This window comes from Numenius arquata, chromosome 1 (assembly GCF_964106895.1).
Source record: "Numenius arquata chromosome 1, bNumArq3.hap1.1, whole genome shotgun sequence".
In the NCBI taxonomy this organism is placed as follows: domain Eukaryota; kingdom Metazoa; phylum Chordata; class Aves; order Charadriiformes; family Scolopacidae; genus Numenius; species Numenius arquata.
Window position 1 is genome coordinate 5,935,485 of NC_133576.1, and position 21,900 is coordinate 5,957,384.

General features: G+C 38.9%; 1 protein-coding gene across 1 annotated transcript in view; it reads right to left on the reverse strand.

The window, feature by feature from the left end:
- Positions 1-7,902: 7,902 nt before the first annotated feature.
- The window catches only part of PPARA (peroxisome proliferator activated receptor alpha), a 39,624-nt gene continuing 25,626 nt past the window's right edge, over positions 7,903-21,900 (reverse strand). Inside the window, exons 5-9 of the mRNA XM_074160292.1 lie at positions 20,918-21,078; positions 19,374-19,512; positions 15,881-16,083; positions 12,331-12,778; positions 7,903-10,605 (exon numbers count right to left, since the gene is read on the reverse strand). Of these exons, the coding sequence (XP_074016393.1) occupies positions 10,358-10,605; positions 12,331-12,778; positions 15,881-16,083; positions 19,374-19,512; positions 20,918-21,078 (1,199 nt within the window). The 3' untranslated portion in view covers positions 7,903-10,357. The remainder of the gene's footprint in view (positions 10,606-12,330; positions 12,779-15,880; positions 16,084-19,373; positions 19,513-20,917; positions 21,079-21,900) is intronic.

Consider the following 21,900-nt stretch of genomic DNA (forward strand, 5'->3'; position numbering starts at 1 on the left):
ATTAAATTTCAGGTCCATGTTAGACACTCACACGGTTTAAAAGCTGCAGGATGGCTCCTCTGTACAAATAAAAATCTCTCTCCTGTGCTAAAACCCAGAACTGTAACGAGAGTGAGATGCTAGAAGGAGAACGACAGTGCTTTTCCGTCTTACAATGACTCCAGCGTTAAGCAAGCTGACAAAAAGCAACGTCGTTCCGCGAGCTCACGTTCTGGGCTCGTACCAGCAAATGTCTCTCTAAAGGTCTCTCTAAAGGTCTCTCTTGTCTCACAGTGTTTGCCACAGGTTGTAGCTTAACTCTTAGCTTGGAAGTAGGTTTTAGAAGCTTGGTTACCGCGGTTCCTCTCTAAATGAGGAGGTGCCTTGGGGCTGGGAGATGCACCCACCGATGTGCTGGGAAGGACCTAACGTTCCCGAGCTCTTTTCCCTCCTCTGTGCCCTTTAAGAAAAAGGCAGTTAACTCATTAATTCATAATCATTATCTTTGCCATCGTGAGATGATGGAAGAATCATTTAAAGCCCTCAGAAATGACCCTACCTTTAAGTACTTGTTAAGTTGTACCAGAGGGGGAGTAGACTCAGAATTAAGGGAGAGCAGGATCTGTAACTACAGGCTTTTCAATTTGGCCCAGTACAGCTCATTCGTTTAGCTAGAGTCCAACAGAAGAAGCCAAGTTAAGAAGGACAGGGAACTGCTGGAGAGGGTACAGCAGAGGGCTACAAAGATGATCAGGGGCCTGGAGCATCTCTCTTATGAGGAAAGGCTGAGGGGCTTGGGTCTTTTTAGTCTGGAGAAGAGAAGACTGAGGGCGGGGATCCAATCAACACCTATAAATACTTAAAGGGTGGGTGTCAAGAGGACAGGGACGGTCTTTTTTTCAGTGGTGCCCAGGGACAGGACAAGGGGCAACAGACACAAACTTGGACATAAGAAGTTCCATCTACACATGAGGAGGAACTTCTTCACTTTGAGGGTGGCAGAGCACTGGAATAGGCTGCCCAGGGAGGTGGTGGAGTCTCCATCCCTGGAGACATTCAAAGCCCGCCTGGACACGTTCCTGTGCAACCTGCTCTGGGTGGACCTGCTTTGGCAGGGGGGTTGGACTAGATGATCTCCAGAGGTCCCTTCCAACCCCATGTGATTCTGTGATACCCATGTTTCACAGTTACCTGGTTCCGCATATCTCGTAGATGAAGAAAAGCATTACTTCCAGCAAGTACCACAAAGTGGTTCAGTAGCCCAGGGTCGTCCGATGTGTTCCGTCATCTCTGGTCCAGGCTTTAGGGATAGAAGGCTGACCTACGTGCGGTTTGGTATTTCCTGGAATGACAAAGGATCTGTGCCCAGCTGTTAAAACTGAGGTATCCTACATTCTCGTATTTATTCCCATTCAACGTGGGCGTTATGGTCCCTGTATCATCCTGTCTCGGTGTGGGTGTGATTTTGCAGCCCAAGTGCCATCATGAGGCAACTTCGCAGCCACGAGGCGTACTCTTTTAAGATCGGCAGAGCCTTTACAGTTTGATTTCATCAGGTTCCCCGAGTACTTTCAGTTGCTTAAAATCAGGCCCTCAGTGCTCCTGAGCACAGCCGAGGAAGAAATCTGGCTCTTTACCCTTTCCTTAATTTTCCTTCGGCACTCTTTTTACCAGCTTCCCCAGGTTCTTGAGGGAAAAAACCATTCTCTGTGACGTACCCTCCCGACCGATTTAATTGAAGCCGTGCTCATCCAATTAGTTCGTGTGCTACCCTTAGAAGAAGGGTATTTACCACACAGAAGCGTATTCGGTGCTTGGTGAATTTAAGAAGCCTCTGGAGCTGGTCATACTGTCAGTGGGAATGGATGGACACAGCAGGACAGCGGGTCGGCAGACAAACGGATGAAATACATATATATGTATGTTACACACATTCCTAATTTAAAAGGTATGTCTAACGGTTAATCAGCACTTTCAAGATGCTTCAAATACCATTCCAGCTTTAAAAGATCCTCGCAATACCCGCATCTTATTATGTAGTAAACGTATTTCATATAATTCGTTAATAGCTAGTTGATGCTAACCCAAAATATCTGGGCGCCGCTCCCCACCAAGGCTGCTTACCCACTCTTGTTCGCTACCGAAATCGGCACGATTACGCCCCCGCTATAAAGTGAAGCAGCTCAGGGTTTTCTGAAGCAGGGCTTTGGATACCAAATTAAGGCAAAAATCATTCAAGCCCTTCATTAGAGTAGGGCAGCACAAAACACGCGTCGACGCCAGCGGTACCATCGCGGAAGGAGCGACGGGCATCGCCATTCCCAGCTCCCGATTGCGTAAACGTTTAACACGGGCTATTCGGTTGGGATGGAAAGCGGTTGTACGAGAGCCCAGAACACAACTACTCGCGTGGACGTCCAAGTTACTGGTGCGTGCACGGTCCCTGGCTGAGGGACTGGGTTGAGACTTGGCAGCTGCTTCGGGTAACGCGCAAGAGGCAGCAGCCAGCAGAGGGGTAACGAGCACGTTTGTCTCAAAACCGTGCCGTTACAGAGACTTACTTCCCTGGAAACAAAAGATCAGCACAAGTCATTAAATTCACTTTTAAAAATACTTTATTTTTTTTTTAATTTTTTTTTTTATTTTTAAAACCATTAAGGCAAAACCGTGTTTCAAATTAACTGTGTTTACATTCAATCTTAAAGGATGACAGGTTTTTGTTTTTGATTTTGTTTTTGTTTTTGTTTTTCTTTTTAAAGCACATAGGTTCCTACCAGTCTCTATACAAACAGCATGAATTCAACCTCTTATTTTTAAAGGGTGGGGTGGGGGAATAATCAGAATGTAAAAAAAAAGCAGAAATATGTTGAGTTCAAGTTTTTTTTTCATCCTAGATCAGTAGGTCGGTGACATCTGAGAATGCATCATCCTATTCAGCTATAGGTCATTTTTACATTCACAAAAGTGCAAGAGACTTTGTCTTTCCTATAAATCCCTGGGAGACCGGGGCTTCCATTCTTTCTTGAAAATGACATTTGCATTGTTCCGACAGAAAGAAACTTGGGACCTTGGCTTGAATTAGTGGTATTTTACTGGGAAACGAGCATTCCATGAGAATTAGGTTTGACTACTCCCTGCAAGAACTGCCTGCTCTTTGTAAATTCCGTATTTACTGCAGTAAAACGTACCCCAAACCTCCTAAAAACACAGGTGACCGGAAACAACGATCTGGGTGGGTTTTTTTTCCCTCTTTAATATTGATATCTCGATTTAATTAAACACTTGTTAGCTCTAGCGATTAGGGTTTGGCAACGTTAGCAAAAAAATGTCCTTTTTTTTTTTGGTGTCATATCAGATAACAGACAATTTAAGCCGTGATAAAGGGGTTTTAACATCATGATGCAATTAAACTGTTGCGTTACGTTCCTAAAGACGACTCCAAGCAATTGTTGGGAAAAGCTGTGAAATAGCAGGAGCAGAATGAAACGCAGCTCATCCGAGGAGCTGCTACAACAGGCTTTGTCGACCAGTTAAGAGGGGTGTTCGTGTTAAAATGGGGTACAGCGAAGCCTTCATTAGATTTGTTATTACTAAAGAAATAACTGAAGCTATAAATGTTCTTCCGCTCCTGAAACCAGTATTTGTGGCTACGGAGATGGAGCCGCGGCTTCACGTACCCGCCTATCCCACGGATCCATTTCCCAGGGGAGACGGATGAACGATTTGATCGGGAGCGTCTCCCTCCCGCCACCTGCGCAAATGCCACCGGCAGAAGAGCCCCGGGAATTTGCTCCGTGTCCCTCTGCCGAAAGGCGCTGCCGGCGAGTGCCCCGGGGACCTGCCTCAACGCACAGGGGGCGGCGCCGGCAGCTCCGTCCCTAACAGGAGGGCAAAGGCACTGGGTCTCGGGGAAGGCCACCCGACGCTACCGCGTGGCACGACGTACCTGGAGCATCTGAAGGTGCCGGAGGGTGACCGAGTGGGGATTTGAACAGCGCTTGACGCGGTTGTTTGCGTATGAATCATTCACCAGAAGGTTTGCTAACCTTCTTGCAGTTCCTGTTGTGCGTCACAAACAAGAGTTTGAATGATTATACCCCACTCCTACGCGGCGGGAGCAGAATGCACCACTTGCGCGTTGCCAATAGTTTGGTTGGTCGGTGTTTTTTCCCCACACCATCCTTTGTGGGTTTTTCTTAAACCACGAAACTTCTTGCATTGATCGTAAGGCTGGTGTCTCTTCCACAATAGGGATTACTGTACCTGAATATTCAACCTGAGAAAATACACCGAAACGTTTAAAAACAACTCTAAAGTACCTTACGCCCAATCTTGCAGTCCTTATTTAAGGCCCAGCCTGTAATCAGATTAATCGCCTTTGTGCGTGCAGCCTATCACCTGGGCAGAGGCAACTCCTCTGGAATTGAGGTCCTTGCAATGGAATCGGACAAGGTGGACTAACACAATAAAGGAGTTCAAGAAAAAAAGCCAACAACCCACAAAACCAACACCCAAAACAGCTTCAGAAACCGAAAAATACTTAAAAAAAAACCTGCGAGCACGTTAGAGAACACCAAAGAGGAAATATCCTTGCCCTAGGATGGCTTTAGTTAACAAAGAATTTGTATCACGTGTTTACAGTGTAAAGTGACGCATCTGTTAGTACCTTTTACAGGGGTTTTTCACTGCTGCCTATGAAATAGAGGAAAATAAAAAAAGTAGCGGTAGGTTACCACAAGAAAGTCCAGTAGAGCTTTCACAAACGTGACACAAACATCTTAGTAGGCAATATACCTGTACGGCGACACCGATCAAGGGAAAGTTTCAATTCGCAGTGATTTAGGGCAATAAAATTTTATCTACTCCAAATAAAATGCAGTAAGTATTAATCACTGCTGGAACATTTGGAATATACTGTGCTTGTACGAGATGCTGTGTTTTGACTACAGCAAAATAAAAGGTATACTTTTAAAAAGGCAATTCACCTATATCAGGATTCGTTAGCAGGAATGCCGTAGGCACAGACTGTCACACCTGAATCAAAGGACACAGAACCCCTATGAACAGATTCCGAATCCGTCTCTACTTAAGCTCATGAAGGGAACGCTCCTGTAGAAAAGCCAATAATGGCATTTCAACGTTTTGTTTTGTACTGCCCAAATCGCGTCTTTTTAAATAAAGCTATAAAAACTGCAGATCAACCTCAGTGCAGGCAGCAGGAAATAATCCTGACAACACGCACTGTTGTTTCTAGGAAGCCACGAGTCAGTTCCTCAGAAAATACCAGTACCAGAGTACTAACAGAATGCAGCTCTTTTTAGCGCTCTGTTCAGACTTCGAAGGAAACGCGACTACCATGCCGTAAAGCAAAGATGAACCTAGTTCTACAAACTGTCTTACACGTTGGTGAATTCGAGTTAAAACATTAGAAATACGCACTTGATTTGGGGATTACAGCTCTTCCTCACCTAGACTTACTTTTATTAAAATTAAATAAAAGGAAGTCTACGTTCTCTGTGAAAATATATTTTTAAATTGCGTTACAATTGCCAATACCAAACACTGATAAGAATTGCAGAATTTGTGATGCTTCTTCACAAACGATACAGTAATAAAGACCAGACAGGAATAAATAGCAGTTTGTCTTTGACTTCAGGCCCATCATGCTTATCCCATAAAAGTAAATCTTTCCTGGCTGTACAAAAGGGTTCACAAGATAAAGTATGAAACAAATATTTAAATTAAATAATTTACATATTTTTCTTAAAGCACCTCTGTAATATAATTTAGTGAAAGTTTATACCTTGCAATTATATTCTTGTATTTTACAAATTGAAACATGAAGAAATGGTATTACATTAAATTAAAAAAAAAAATCCCACAATACATAACAATATCAATAATCTTAGATCAAACCCACATATAATTTAAATCTCTAGTAAAAGAAAGATAATAAAGCTGATTAAACCCAGACGAAAAAAAAAAATAATTATATGCAACTGATTATCCAGAAAGCACGTGAGATACAAGCAAGCACCAGATACCACACTACACCGTCCATTTCAACACTTACTAAAAGATTAAGGTTTTCAGGGAAGGACCATTATTTGTAAGACCTTAAGCTTAAGCAATATCACAACAGCTGCAAAAGCATTTGTTAAATGTAGTTGCAGATTTGCAACTCCATTAACCAGGGATGCTTTTAAGGAGAGACAGAGCTGAAATTGTTCCTCTTCAGACACAGCACTGGCAGCTACAGGGTAATCTTCTCCAACTGCTTTGTCTGAGACGGCGTGTAAGTCGTTCAGGTTTTCCATTAGAAATAAGGAGGAAATTCTAATTTAATAGTATGTGACCCAGCTCTCGTGATGAATAAATCTCCCCAAGTTTTAGCAGTTTGAATAAACAAACAAATGTTTAGATGCTTATTATAAGCTCTTTGATTTGCAAACTTGTGCTAGCTCTCTCATGAGAACAGACTTAGTGCAACTGCTGGTATTTCCTAAATCTGTGCGGGCCAGAAATAATGCAAAAATATGCTCTTTGGCAACACTTCAGCTTTCTAGCAGCTGGCTAGAACCAAAGTGCAAGGGCACATGGAAATGGCAATTAAATAAAAAAGAAAAAGACTTCCTTCAATGCGAAAAAAGATTCAATTTCTGTAAGTGAAAGACATTCCTATGTATTGCCTGCCAATTTGTGGCAATTAAAATAAAAGTGGGATTCTGAAATTAAAAAAGGTACAAAGTAACTGATTTTTTTAAATGGCAGTTGTGTGCTGTTACACTGAAGATAGTACACCTTTAAAGAAAATATTTAAGAAGGAGATAAAAAGTGAACATCAGTTTTCCCTAATGCTTGACAAAACCTTTTTTTATTCTTCTCCTTTGTCAAAGTACCTAGGGCATCGCAATTAAAAAATTTAAAAACCCCAAACAACCCCCAAAAATAAGTAAGCTGCAGGTTTGTTGAAAATTTAAGTCATACCATTGTTTCCTAGGACTTTTCCCTATCCATCTGTTGTCTCTTGCCTTAAGCTGTTTGTGGGTACCTGGCTGCTGACCAAGGTTATTCAGTGCTACGATAATCAAGTTCTGTTGATAAGAATCAGATCAAAACTGTACCTAACAAGCCACTAAATTTTTAATCCTAAAATCTGATCACTTTATTTCCTCCATAGAATAAAAGTATTTTAAAATATTAGATGATCTGTACAAGTTGGAGATGCTGAAGGTTCCTCGGTAATATTCCTCAAACTAGTTCAGATTGCCAACTTAAAAAAAAAAATAAAAAAAAATACCCTAACGCAAACTGAGCCCTTTTGAGATCTAATTGGCAAAAGCCTGTTGTAGTCACCTACTGAAGTAGCTAATTTCTAAATTACACTTTTAACGAAGTACATTAAGAACTTCTTTTGCCCATTAACACTCAGGAAGTGACTTGTCTGCCCTGTGTCGTTCTTTGAAGGGACCGTGGGTATGTGCAGGGTGCAGTGTGGGCAGTGGAATCCAGCCAGAATTTTAGGCTATGTTAACATCTTGTTCGTATTTCTGTAATCCAGAGATGCGTTCTTTCCATATTTTTTTTTTTTTTTCATTAAAGGTCTGCAGTTTAATTTAAAACAGGAATCGAGCTTCAGTATCCAAGGAACTAGTTAAAAAAAAAAAAATAAAAAAATGCTTGCTGGTTTTCAACTAACAAAACAAAACGGATTTGGAACAGGAAAAATGCACATTATGCACTTTCCTAATGTCGCTAATAGGAACCTGTTAGAAGCAGCTGCTAATACAGCTAAATGTTATGCCTTCCAACGAATGATGCTGGTTTTAATTCTTTATAAATTCTCAGCAAAACTAATTATTTATTATGAGATTTTCATGGGGTTTTTTGTTGGTTTTTGTTGTTTTTTTTTTTTTTTTTTTTAAAAAAAGTTTCAGTAAAGTGTTTTAACCACTTTTGAGAACAAGAATGGGAAAAATACCTTTTGTCCACACTGACTGTGCCTGATTTTCCTGAGAAACTTCACTACACCCAAACTATGGAACACAACTTTGAAATTTTCCCTTTGCGTAAATCTGAGCTTTGGGGGAAAAAAAACAACTTTCAGCTTATATTTTTTTTTTTTTTAAAACCTAAACTTAAAACAGTTGGCTATTAGAGTTTCAGCAGGCCATCGTAGAATGGCTAATATTTTGAATTTTTTTTTTTTTTTGAGTAAGCAATATTGGGTGTCAATTATTTCAACGCTCAATGTCTCATGCCTAAACCCCACAGTCCCTTAGTGAAACGTGGCTGACTTGAAGAAAGCAGCAGCACTGCTAAAATCCTGGTGTTGTTTCTGAGGGCATACTACCTGCTGCTGTAAGACACAAAAGACAACCTGTTTCTTATCTGCTGTTTCCTAGCTAGACCAACAATCCTCTCTTCAAATGAAGTGGTAGAAATAGCTGCAACGTAAGGCCTGTTCTTCCTGTTGCCGACTGGGGACAGGGGAAGGGGAGAGAGTTTTGTGTACGTGCATTTATTGTTTCTATCCTGCCCCAGCTGGGCACCAAATTTGAGTCCTATGCTTCGATATTTTACACTAAATATATCTGACGCTAACACCTCTGCTAATGACCATCGCCTGGATAAATACCAAATAGCTTTTAAACCTGTAATTTATCCACTGTCTAGCCGTGCCAGCGGGCCAGTAAAGAAACAAATGTTGTGATTAAAATAAGAATCATAGTGTGATGTTCTCATTTTATCGATCTTACTTAATTCTTGCAGTGAAGGTTTAAGATTCTGAAGTCTTCAAATGTGCTACAATAAAACAAGTACAAAGTGTCCTCCTGTGCCACTGAAAGCTTAACTATTGTGAAAATGCTAAGATTGGCTCCTGAGATCTTTGTGTTACAAAACATATAGTAAAATAAGGAAAAATAATGTGAATTTACCATATTTAAAAAAAAAAAATGAAAAGAAACACACACCACAGTGTCTTGCATGCAACTAGCATTTTTGTGTGGTACTCTGATAAAAGATCCTGTAAAATGGCAAAGTCAACCTGTTTTGCTATGGCTTATTTTGCATCAGGAGTAAGTGCTATTGTAAAATCAGAGCTTGCTCTCAGGAACACCATAAACTTTCAACTGTGCTCTCTTTCGTAATATTACACAATCAACACCTACAAACGCTGATCTTGGTAACACTGTCACCTTACCCACTATGGCTGTATGGACAACGACAAAGATTGGTGAGATAGCCTAGCTAGCACTTCTGTTGAGAAGGCCTAAAAAGGACTAGAAAGAAATATATCCGAGAGGATAACTGGAAAAAAAAAAAAAAAAAAAAGAAAATAAAGAAACTGTATTCATCAGAAAAGTAAACAGGTCCAAACAACTCTATACTGCCAAGACACTTGTCAAGAAAGAAGGTGCCTTTCCCATACAATCATTTCTTCAGAATAAGCTATCACTGCACTAGAATGCCGTGCAGCCGAAATTGTTTCTTCTGGGCTAGGATCAGCTTTTTCAGTCTCTCCAAAGCTCTTGCTAATTCAAAATAGTATTTTTAAGTCAAAAATGCATCTTGAGCTATTACAAGTTCTCCAAAAAATACATGGCATGATATTTTTCCTCATTTTCATATTTCATTAAAGCACTTTTGCAAAAAGGGTTCCATTGCTGTAAGAAATGGTGTAAGAAACACCTGAATAGAGCATCTCTGCTGTATTTTAGATAACTCTTCAGCTTTTATTTCATTTTGTAAAAAACCCATCTTTTAAACATGCTAATCCTAAGGTATACCAATGTAATACTCTATGAAGCTGCACTGCATTTCATGGAATTAAAGCAGCAGCGGATCAAAGGTCTTTCAAATTTTTTAGAAGTGTATGTACAGTAATATCCAACCATTTGATACACCTAGACTGACTGCTGTAAGAAAAAGTGTTAGTTGGTTCTCAGTAATTACCATTAGCCAAAAGTGCATAATCTTTATGATTGAGCATATACCGGAGAGAATTTGCTGAATTTGTTACATTAATTCTAAACTGACTATGCCGAGAGGAAATACAATTTTGTTCATTTCTGCTACTTAACATTCTGATTTATTACACAAATAACGTATTCCTTACCAATCTGCAAATTCCCAAATAAAAGAACCATTGTAAGACGCTTCGTGAGCACTATGATCGGTATTTTTTCGCAGAACTCTTTCAAAAGAAGACAAAAGATCCCGAACCAAAAGAAGCGTAACACTTCAGTTACCCAGTTTTTAGATTTTTCATGCTCCTGGCTGAGTGAACAGCAGATAACTGTGCAAGTAGTTTTGCTCCCATCTGTTACTAGTATTGCTCGTCTTTAAATATTGTGGAAAAAAATACTAATAGTCCCTAATACATATCCCTGTAGATTTCCTGTAGTAAAGGGTGTAAATGTGCATCGGATTCAGTCTTCTTAATTATCTGAACAAGTTGAGCGTGCTCTGTGACAAGTTGTCGGAGGTCAGCCATTTTTTGGAGAAGTTTCGGGAAGAGGAAGGTGTCATCAGGATGGTTGGTTTGCAAGTGAAGTTTCAGTACATGCACAATGCTCTCCTGCATTTTTTCAATGTATCCTACATTTACAAGACCAGGACGATCTGTTCTCAAAGCAGACAAAAGATACATGTCATAATTTTATAATTTTTCTTCAAAGTAGGCTACTTCATAGATTCTATGTTATAGGCTGCAGCATATATTTACATTGTACGCTGAGGGCAATGAATCTTAAAAAAAAAAAAAAAAAAAAAAAAGAAATAATAAAAAAGTAGTCTTCCTTATCTCTTTGGCCAAAGTTTGCCAACGCCCACAGTTATTTGAGGAGAGATTTCATACTACTAAATACAATCCAAAAGAAAAAAACCCACAGCCCCCCAAACCAGCATAAGTATCCAGCCTAGGAATCCAGTTCTGTATTCTGTATATCCTGGTAACAGAATTCAAACAATAAGGAGGGGGAAAAAGCATGTGGCTATTTCTAGAGAGTTCTTGAAGTTTGGTAGCAATACGGCAAGACAAATAATAGGCTTTCACTCTTGGTTCCCACATGTATATTGCCATAGAACAATTATTGACAGGATGTAGAGAAGCACCTATTAAGGATGTTTTACTCTTTCTAGTATATGATCTCATTTTCAGCTACTTACAGTCCTGTAATACCTTCACTTTCCAAATCAAACTTCTCTGTAAGAAGTCTGGGACAGCAGACTAAACATGCTTCTTGAAACCTTAAGCTAGTTCCAAGGAGAAGGATAGAGGGGGAAAAAAAAAAATCCAACCCCAAAACATTTTGCCTGCAAAGAACTCTCTTGACGTTTGAAAATACGTCAAAATACCAATGTATTGTGCAAAAGTAATTCAAGATTTGATGGGAACTTGCTGTCTAAACTAGTACATGAAGCTTTTGAAAGTCTACAGATTGTATCTCTCTTCTTGCAATTGCTGAGGATGCAACATAGGAAATGAAACATCCTCTGAGTTTGGCAGAAAACAAAAAAGGCAGGCAGGAGCAGTTGTTGGAACTTTCTTGATCTTTTATTTCCCTTTCTCTAAATGCTTTTGGATAGTTTTGAATTTAACCTTAAGTATGAACATCCTAACTTTCTAGAGGAAAGAAAGGAGTATAAATTACTATTACATTTGTGTCCCTTCACTCACAGGCAGTTCAAACAACGGGCATTTAAAAAAAATAAAAAACAACAAGCCTATCCCATATCCTTAGATACTATGAAATAATTTTTAAAAATACCATCAGCTTTTTTTTTTTTTAATTAGCTAAGCAAGCTGTTTGTTTAAAACAGCCTGTGATATTAAAATCAGAACACAGGAAGTGCATCAGAGCTGTGCATTTGTGCAGAAGTCATTACATGATGCAATCAGCAAATGTCAAAGATGAGCAAAGCTATAATCTGCACCTGCCTCCAGTCTCATTACATAGACTTTTTCTGCCCATTTGGAGGATACAAATACTGTTTCCAACCCAGCCTTAAACATCAAAAAAATAAAAATCCTCCAAAGCCCAAACAAAACAACCACCAACACTCTTCATATGCCACTTTTAAAAACAGAGAGTAACTAGACCCCTCTGTAAGTGAGCTTAAACAGTGATTCCAAGCACGTCTACAATGCTGCAAAGCAAAACACAGGATCAAGACTGTTAACAGTTACACAGTATCTTCCATGAAACACACTACAAGGGAAAATGATGTTGTTAGTGGTAGAATTGAATCTTCAAGAAATATGTAAGCTTTTCCATTAAAAGTATTAATTCACATGAAGAAAATGTTAAAATTTATTACCTTAAAGAACAAATAGGTAATGCTTACCTCCACAGCAAATGATGGCAGCAACAAAAAGGGATATATCGCTATCATCCAATTCTAGTGCATTAAATTTCATTGCAAAATCAAATTTTGGCTCCATTATATCACAGAATGGCTTTCTCAGGCTTTTCAGGAACTCCCGGGTTATGAAACCATTTCCATAGGCTACCAGCATCCCATCCTTGTTCATCACAGATGCTAACATGGCAAATATGGCTTCATAAACTCCATATTTTAACAGTGTCACTTGATCATTCAAGTCAAGACTGGAGAAGCCAGGGATAGATTTGGCAAATTCAGTAAGTTCTGTGACAGTCTCTACAGACGTACACTGGCAGCAGTGGAAGATTCGAACTTCTGCTTCCTTGTTCTGAATACCATTGGCTACCAATTTCGCCACCAGGGTCTTCTCTGCCATACATAAGGTATCCATATCATGTATAACAAATGGCTACAGAGAAAAAAAATACTAATGCAGTTACAAAATAATGGTTATTAATCATTGGTTTCCTAAAGAACGTGATTTTTGACAAACTTTAACTTTTGTGCTAGTCAAGTCTTCAACTATCAATAAACCTTGAGTTCTTTCAGAGCTCTGCATAAAGAGAAACCACATATTACAGAGCTACAAACTGCAATTTCTAGGAACAAGCCTGCTCTGTAAACAACAATAGTAAAATGTAAGTATGTATGACGTATCTTTAATCTAGTTTTATGTAGTCGTTATAGCAAAGATCCAGAAGTACTGTGCTTAGTATGCATATATCCAGTTCCAAGCAAGTCCCAGAAGGTTCACAAAAGACTTGTATTACCTTCTCCAGAAGTCCACGTTATTCTGCCTATGCTCCTATCGATTCCTAAGCTAACTACACTTGATGCACATCATGAAGTTTTCCTGAAGTAGCCTAGCAGGAATACAGACAGTCATTTAAATATAGGACAGCATATTTGCACAAGAACGTAAATCCTGTACTACTCTTGTGTTTTATTATCAGATTTTTATAGACTATGTCCCAGCTCATCTACCAGAGAAATTCAGCTCATCTTCCTAGCTACAGTTAGTGCCAAGTCATCTCTAGACCCAGAATCCCACTAGAATGTCAGGCAACACAAAATTCAGTCTTGATCATGGTCTTTTCCATACCCCCCTTAATGTATACGTCATGAGCCAGTCTCTTAAAATGTCATATAAAAAAAAAAGCATTCAGACTTTCTTAAGAACAGTCAGAACTCAAAAATAGTTTGATATGTATCTGAAGAGTAGTAATCAAAGAGGACAATTCCCTACAGCAAAACAACAAACCTCAACATTTCCCGGCCTACCAAAGTCATATCAGTTGACCTCGAACATAAATCTAGTTCCAGAAATGCTAAGAAAAGCACCTTGCCTGTGCTGTCTTGCTCATCTCAGATTAAATATCATGAGGAACACTTGGTGTCCTGTTAGAAACTCATAGAATTCACTTATTTCACTTAGAAAACTGTCAAACGTGCTGATTTCCCATAGTTTTCCACTTTTTAAATGCTTACGGCAACTACACATTCCATCCCATTTCAGTATTTAGAGTTGTATCGAACAGCACTTCCTACGCGCATACAGATACGAGCGGAAAGTGGCAAAGCAATAAACCCACCATATTTCTAAACCCTCTAAAAGAAGTAGGCTATCTTACAATCTTTTTGGAATTTATCATCATTTCACTATGCAGAAAACAAGTATGGCCAAAGACCATTTAAATTTAAAAGTGATACCTCGTCGTCATGAAAAATGTTCATTCATGCAGAAGTGAGTTAAAGTGGTGCCAAGAATTAGGATTCACTGAAATCAACTGTTAATGTATTGTTCAGAAACTGGTGGATTACCAACAACAAACCCCTCATTTTTTTTCTGTTAAAAAGTCAGAAGAAAATTAAAATGCCTGTTTTCCCAAGAGATGATGAAATAGATTAAAGAACCTCTCTTCTTCCCTGCAGACTGAAGAATGAGGAAGCAGCCTGTTTATAATATAGTAGATCTAATTCCTCATTAATTTTTACTTGTAAATTCACCAAGACACATGCAAGCCACTATTAGCTTGTCAGTTGGATGATTATAATCTGAGAGCTTTGATTGCATAAATGCTAACTCAAAAATTAGGGTGCAGTGATCTAGAATCCCTACATGTACAATACATATTGTAAGTTATGATTCTGACGTGATAACAAGCTTGAAAGGGACTTTTATGCAGATAGTTACTTGGTAAGGTGTTAAAACATGGTATTTACTGTAGGCTTCTGTCAGCTTGTACCCCAAAAAAGTTTAAGCCTATGCTTAATTTTAAGGATCTCTTTAATCCAGTGAAAAAGACTGTGATAATTCATATGTCTCTCTCTTAACGTAGAAGCCTGTATGCTTGGCTAGGCGAGACTATAATATGCCAAATTCCAAATTTAGAAGACAACTTGATTACAATTTTTATAACACTCATCCCCACAGTTATATGGTTTTTATTATGGCATATGTAAAACCTTCCCTGCAAATTTTTACTAGTATTAAGTATCTTATTTTACCAACAATTTTATCTTCTACATCTAATTAACTTAAATCACAACAGAATTAAAAAAAAAAAAAATGCATAAAGTGAAACAAGTCAGTCCTTACAATAGTTATACTATCTCATGTGCTACAAAACAAAAAGCAGTTGATAGCATTAGACAGCCAAAGCTCTTCATTGTCTAGTGATGTTTTTGTACCATATTCAATCATTTTTAGGAAAATTATTCCCAATTCTCAAAACAGTATGGCTCAGAGTCAAATCTCAACGATGTTGTGCAACTAGTAAATATTACACAATACATATTAATTAGTATGACCTAAGTACCATACGTAAAATTCTTACAGAACATTCACTATTTGGTATAATACTTTGCTAAGTTGCCCTGAAAGAAAAATGACCTCTACAGCGTATGTGTCTTCACAACCCTGCTTGCTTCTCCCTTTCAAAGTAACCATACGTAAAGATCAGGAAGGCTGGGTGAGGAAACGGCCAGAATTGTAAACAAAGAATTACAAACTCAAGTGTTCTTTCCCCTCCTGCCATTAATATTGTTGTGATTAAAACAAAAGTCCTACGGATCTCCTGTACACCATAAAAGATAACAGTATTTATCCTGGCATTTGAGCCCCAAAAAAAAATTGTAATTTTTTTTTCACTTTCATAACAAGAAATTAATGATGAACCATTTCCCCCACCTATACCAAAAGGTATTTACATTCAGATGTCACTTTTTTTTTTTTTGACTAAGAACTGATTTTCTTTGCCTTGTGTCTAATATAATTTAAGGTTATGAGCTTCCATTTACAAGTTAATCACATGATTTTCCCGAAGCTTCCTATTATTCTGATAGTGGCTAGAAAAACCTATATTTACTACAGGTATTTTTTTTGCATATTTCATGTCTGTATCAGCATGATATTTATTGTCTAAAAGATTTGCTTAAGAGTTTAACAAATCATTATAATCACCTTATGTACTCACCAGCTTTACTTTAAAGTTACAGCAAAAGTACTTACTGGATTGTTATTAGTTTTCCCTGCAAGGATGATTCTGGCTTTAACCTTGTTCATATTGAAGTTTTTCAGGTAAGCATCATGAATTCTTTTGGCAAGTGATTTAAGATCTGCCATTTCTGAATCTTCGACATAATTTTCACCTGTTAGAATTTCTGCTTTCAACTTGGCTTTCTCAGACCTTGGCATTCTTCCAAAACGTATTGCTGATGGGAAGACATAATTGTAAAACAAATGTAAGTTATACAAAAACCTATGCCTTTTACCGTTGCCGATTAGATAAGTAAGACTTTCTGTCTAGAAAAACTGAGGTAGAGGTAGCATCTTTATTATCATAAACTCATGAGTACAAAAATCTCATCCTTTCCAACATAGTCAGTGACTATTAAGTCAATATGCTAAACTGAAGGTAATCAGATGTTTCAAATCGCAAACTGGTATCTGCAGTGAGCTAGAACGCATGCCTTTTTCCTTCTACATTTCCTAAGTAGTTGTATTTTGTTCTCTTCTTATTATGTTCTACAACTCCCAACATGAAACTCAAAGTCCACCTTGGGAATTTCGAAAAACTGAGTAAACTCATGTCAGGAGCTTGGCATAGAGCACACATGCCTGCTGGAGAGCTGCCTTGGGAGTTACCCCACAGGGAACACTGCAACAGAGTTGGGCCCAAATCCCATTGCTGATTCTGAACCTGCTGGAACATTCAGTTCTTTATGCACCAGATGTTCAGTTCAACATATCTGTACTGGCTAGTGAGAATAAAACAGATGAGAGACCTGGATTTATGCTCAAAGCCTATAGTCAACAAAACCTCATCCTAGACCCAGCATTTTATGCTTCTTTTTTCAATAAATTCACCCTTCAAGACTGGAGAGGATGAGAATAGGGTTTGAGTACCCAGTCTAGTCACTAGGATATTATTTTGAGAGGTAGGAGATGCGAGTTTGAAACACCACTGGATATGGAGGTCTCCCAGTTCTTGGGCAAGTGGTCTTGCCATTTAGCAATAAATAGTCCACATCCTTCTTCAGTTTCAGTTTAAAACTAAACCAGCTTTCTTTTTAAAAGGGCCCTTATGCTCTGATGGCGTGCAAGGTTTTGAGATTGCTAATATAGCTGGTTATTCTTACCGCATTTCAGTGGTGTCCTCGCACCTCTAGTGAGAGGACAGAACCTCACTGCTTAGAGTGAGCAATTCAGAGCATGTGCAGAATTAGCCCTCAACATGCCCAAGGAATTTTCTCGTGACAAAAGGAGGTGTCTGTCCTGGTTTGAGGTAAAACAGAACCAACTTTCTGTTCAGTAATTTTACTTCTTAGTTAGGCCTCTTCTAACTCTCTGGAATTAACAGCATATTGTGCAGAAAACTGTCAGTTCTCAGAGTGATGAGACCTGTGTTTAGAGTTGATGCCAAGGAATGGTAGGCAGAGAGGCTCCTGCTTAAACTTATTGCTATAACAACCAAGGTCAACCATAACTTGGTTATTTGCCCCACTGGAAGGTCGGAAACAGAAAAGCGTAGAGGGGTCCCACCTGCAGGGAGGGGCAGACAGGACAGGTGGCCCAAACCTGACCAACAGGATATTCCATCCCATCTGCCCCATGCTCAGTATAAAAGCTGAAGGATCAAAGGGTCAGTCTTTTTCTCCAATGGCCGACATCCAAAGAGGACCCTGTCTGTTCATCTGCTTTTCACCCTGATCCATGTGTTCTTGACTCCAGAGCTAGAATCCAGTTCCCGTCCATCGCTATATCCAGTCTGGGACTTCCCCAGTGCCTGCTGGTGATGTCATCCTTGGGAGCTTGATACAGTTTTGTATATATTGTAACTATGTCATCATTTTCTTTTTATTTTATTATTAATATTTCATTAGTTTAGTTCCTTCTAAACTCATAAATCTCTTTATCCCTCCTCCTCCTCTTCTTGGAGCAGGAGGTGGGGGAGAGCATCTGTCGCCTGTAGTCGGCCAATTCAGCCTAAACCACAACAGTGTCTCATGACATATGGAGGTCACTCTAGGCATGATGTGAAATACAGTTTTGGATTTCAATGGAAGTCCAAAATAGAAGACCTGTTTGGAATCTGGCCATGGGTCTATTGGAAAAGTAGAAGAATATTTGCTCTAAACCAAAACTTACAGTTTTAAGGCCATTGCTGTAAATCTAGTTCTAGCTCTTTTCCTGAGAAGTATCGCCTGCAAGTTAGCAGTCATCTCCTTCCCCCGCTGCCTCCCATGTGTTTGCTGCAGTAAAACTGCTAGGCCCTTCAGCTGGAGCACAGGTGACCACAATGCTTTAGTAAGATGAAACAGCTTCAACTGAACGTTAATTCCTGCCAACCAGCACAGCTCCCTACTCAACTCCTGCCCCTGAGATGTTACTTTGTTGGCTGGCACACTTCCTAAGTCTGCTGCTTCATGAAGGTTATCACCAATACAGAAACTATCAACCCTCTCCCAATGGACCTTAATCTCGGTCAAGGCTCACCACAAGGGAGCCAGACTTCCCCAGAACCAGAAAGTCAACCCTCCAAATGTTTCTCGCTAGGACTCTAGACTACAGTGCCATAGGCAGCTTCCCCAACCACATCCCCGCCCCATCTATCTTGTCTGCATAGTTTTCTTAAGAAGTTTGTCTCTTAACCCACAGCTTTTTACCTAGCCCAGCATTTTCACCTACTTTTCACCAACTCCCAAATTGCATCTGCTCCCAAGTTCAGCCTTGACACTATCAGACCTACGTGAGAAAGGCAAGCTGCTGTCATCTGGCCAATCAAAATGTGCTTCCTCATGGCTTGGCCTCTCCCTCTTTTCCAAAGTTGCTTAGCAAGCTACATACTGTGCATAAAACTGCCTTGTGGGTTGAAATCGGCCTGTAAGCCACAGGCGTACCAGCCTTATCTTAAATCATTAACATAAACAATAACATAATTTTTAAAGTGGATATCTATACACTGAATTTTTACCATTCCATTTAACAAGCCACCTACTAGATTCCTGTTCCACAGTCAGCACAGATGTTCACCCTCCCCCCCCTACTCCCTGAACCATCTTCCCAAGAGCTGTTGCACTGTAACCTGAAAAATAACAAAGCCTGGTTTCCTACAGATTTCTGTCCTACGTCAATCTCCCCCACAATGAGCTAGTTGTTCTCCTCTTACTCCTTCACAATGCCCTTCATCAGAATTCTTCCGGTATTGAAACTCGTTTCAATGGGACTACTGGTGCCAAAGTTCTGGGTGAAGAAAGCAACTAAATGAACATTCATATGGACAAACAGACAGCCAGCACAATTGTGTAAAGCTCATAATAGTACATTTGGCAGCTGTGTATCAGTTACATTAACTACTCATTAGAGAAACTGGTGTCCCCCCACCACAATCAATACAGTAAAAATCCGACTCACGTGTAAGTAAAAAAGCTATCCAGTGCCTGCTTCTAGAAGCAGACCCTGGGCAGGAACAACTAAATTTATTAAGGGCACTCTTACCTACCATTATGTGACATTCCAACTGAAAGGCACTTTTGGAAACGACAGTATTGGCACTTATTACGATTTTTTTTCTGAATTTTGCAGTTGCGATCACATTTATCATAGATGAGTTTTAATCGAATCGTTCTTCTAAAAAAACCCTATAAAAAGGTTGAGAAAACAATATGTAAGTTAAAGAATGTTGAGTACTAAACTTCAATCATACAGGTAATTTTTTTTCTTTTATTGTTTATTGATGTCACTACCAAAATAATATGCAAAGTATAACCTGTCCAAAGGCAAGAATGTCCTGCGCTACTCAGTGAAGCGGTGTGTATGAAGGCATGTATGGAAGGGGAAACACGAAAGGAGGGAGTAGCTCAACGCTCTTTCTTGGGAGAGGACCAAGAGCCCAGAGTACCTGAGTAGATTTGCTCTTAAGGATTAAGCAAAACAGTCATACGCTGCTTTTGTATGTGTTCTCTCAGCGTCCTCTGTCAGAGACAACCTTCCTCTTTCATATGCATAAGTCACACAAACACACAGGTTTAACGCATCTTTTCTTCACGCAGCAGATGTGAGGGGTATGACAACACAGCCCGGTGTATAGAAAAAGCCAAAGACACAAAAATTAGTGCTACAGAGAAGCCTGTAACTCAACAGATCTTACCGTGATGTCTTGATAACTGCAATGTAATGCTAGTCTCATACTATGAAATCATAAGGTTAGCAAAATTTTTTAGAGACATTGCAGCATTTTGCTTCACATGACATAATAACATGTCATTTAGACTGTGGGACACATCTGACTATGAACTGGCTCCCTATCTCTAATAGAGATTCTAGCAGTATTCTGTAAGATTTATATTTGAATTATCATCTTCTGACATTGAGCATGAAAGAAAAGTGTACACATATACAATTCTTTCTTTCACCTTTCATTATCATTTAGAGAAGAAAAAAAAAAGGAAAACTAAAACATTAAAAACATTAGAAGGAAAAAGAAAAGAATCTTATAATTCCTGGGCCATATTATCCCAAAAATTATACATTAATGATAACATTGATTTGCCCCAGAGATGCGCACTGGCCCCAACACTACAAGAGGTACAATACTAAGTGATTCAGGCAGAATGTGGTGGAGATGAGAAATTCAGGATTTATTACTGCTGTTATGGAAATGTAGCAAACTCACATGCTTCTCGCAGCCATACTCCCAACACAAATAAAACACTAGTGGAGCAAGTAGGCTTTGACTTTTAGTCACAGTTTAGTGTTTTAAGTTGGTTTAGCATTTAACTAACTATATCCAGAAAAGCAGCATTAAAATTATCACTGTGAATTGCCCCTGCTTGATGAAGGTCTGGTATTGAGTTATGGTATCCAGTTATGGTACTGGAACAATTTCTTTCAGAAAAAAGATCACAGATTGGTTTATTCTTTAAGTAAAATATTTAATTAATATAATTCTAGCCATTACAATTATGTAACAAATGTTTATCTTCATAGAACCCTGTAAATAAAGCAACATGATTTAGGTTCTTAAAAAGAAAATTACGACTGTACCTTACAACCTTCACAAGCATGTACTCCGTAATGGTAGCCTGAGGCTTTATCCCCACAAATTCTACATTCAATGTTTAATGCTCCACTGGGTGATTCATCTATGCTACCTGGAGCTGTGGCAAAATTAATGGATGAAGGACTGGATGCTGGTGAAAGGGTGTCTAAAAGAAAAAGGAACACTTCAAAAATACTATACTATCAAGGTTGATACCATTTCTATACTAAATCCACACAAAAGTGAGCTTATTCTGAAAAATAATCATGTTAATAGTCATTAAGTGAACCAATAATTTGGCCATAAGTGTTTGAAAAATAATTAAAATGTATATTAACAATGCAAACACACACAACATACAGGGTGTACCCTGCTAATTTTGACAAGACATACAATGTCAACAAACAAAAAGCCTTACCAAAGTAACCCTGATAACAAGAACTAGGATGATGATAATGGTTCTTGAGGATTCAATAAATATGCACCACACAAAGTAAGAGAAAAACCAAGCTCTTTTGGATTTTCCCATATTCCATTTTTTACTTTGATTTTTTCAAATATTTCTCAATTTGATGTGAACGTGAATTTTTTTTATCCCACAACTTAATATAAATAACTAAAAAGTACTGAATATTTCTTTTAAATCAAGGAAATTTTCTTAACCTTAAAATGCATATATACTGTCTTCACAAATAAAATAAATTTGAAAAGCAGTATTCACTTGTATCTACTGCTCAAGACAAATGGCACAAAATACCAAAAATACAAAAAAACCCCCCAAAAAATCACAATGAAATAGAACCCTGCATGACTCCAAGCGTGTATCACAATATCTGTTCAACCTGTGACTCGCTCTTTCCAGCAAGGTTACTAATAGCTCATCTTGCCGTTACATCTTCCATCTCTTGTGCCACAGCGTTGAGCATCAGATCTTCTGCTATGGTACGACAAGAGACATATTCCTAGGTCACCCTGAGTTACCCTTAAG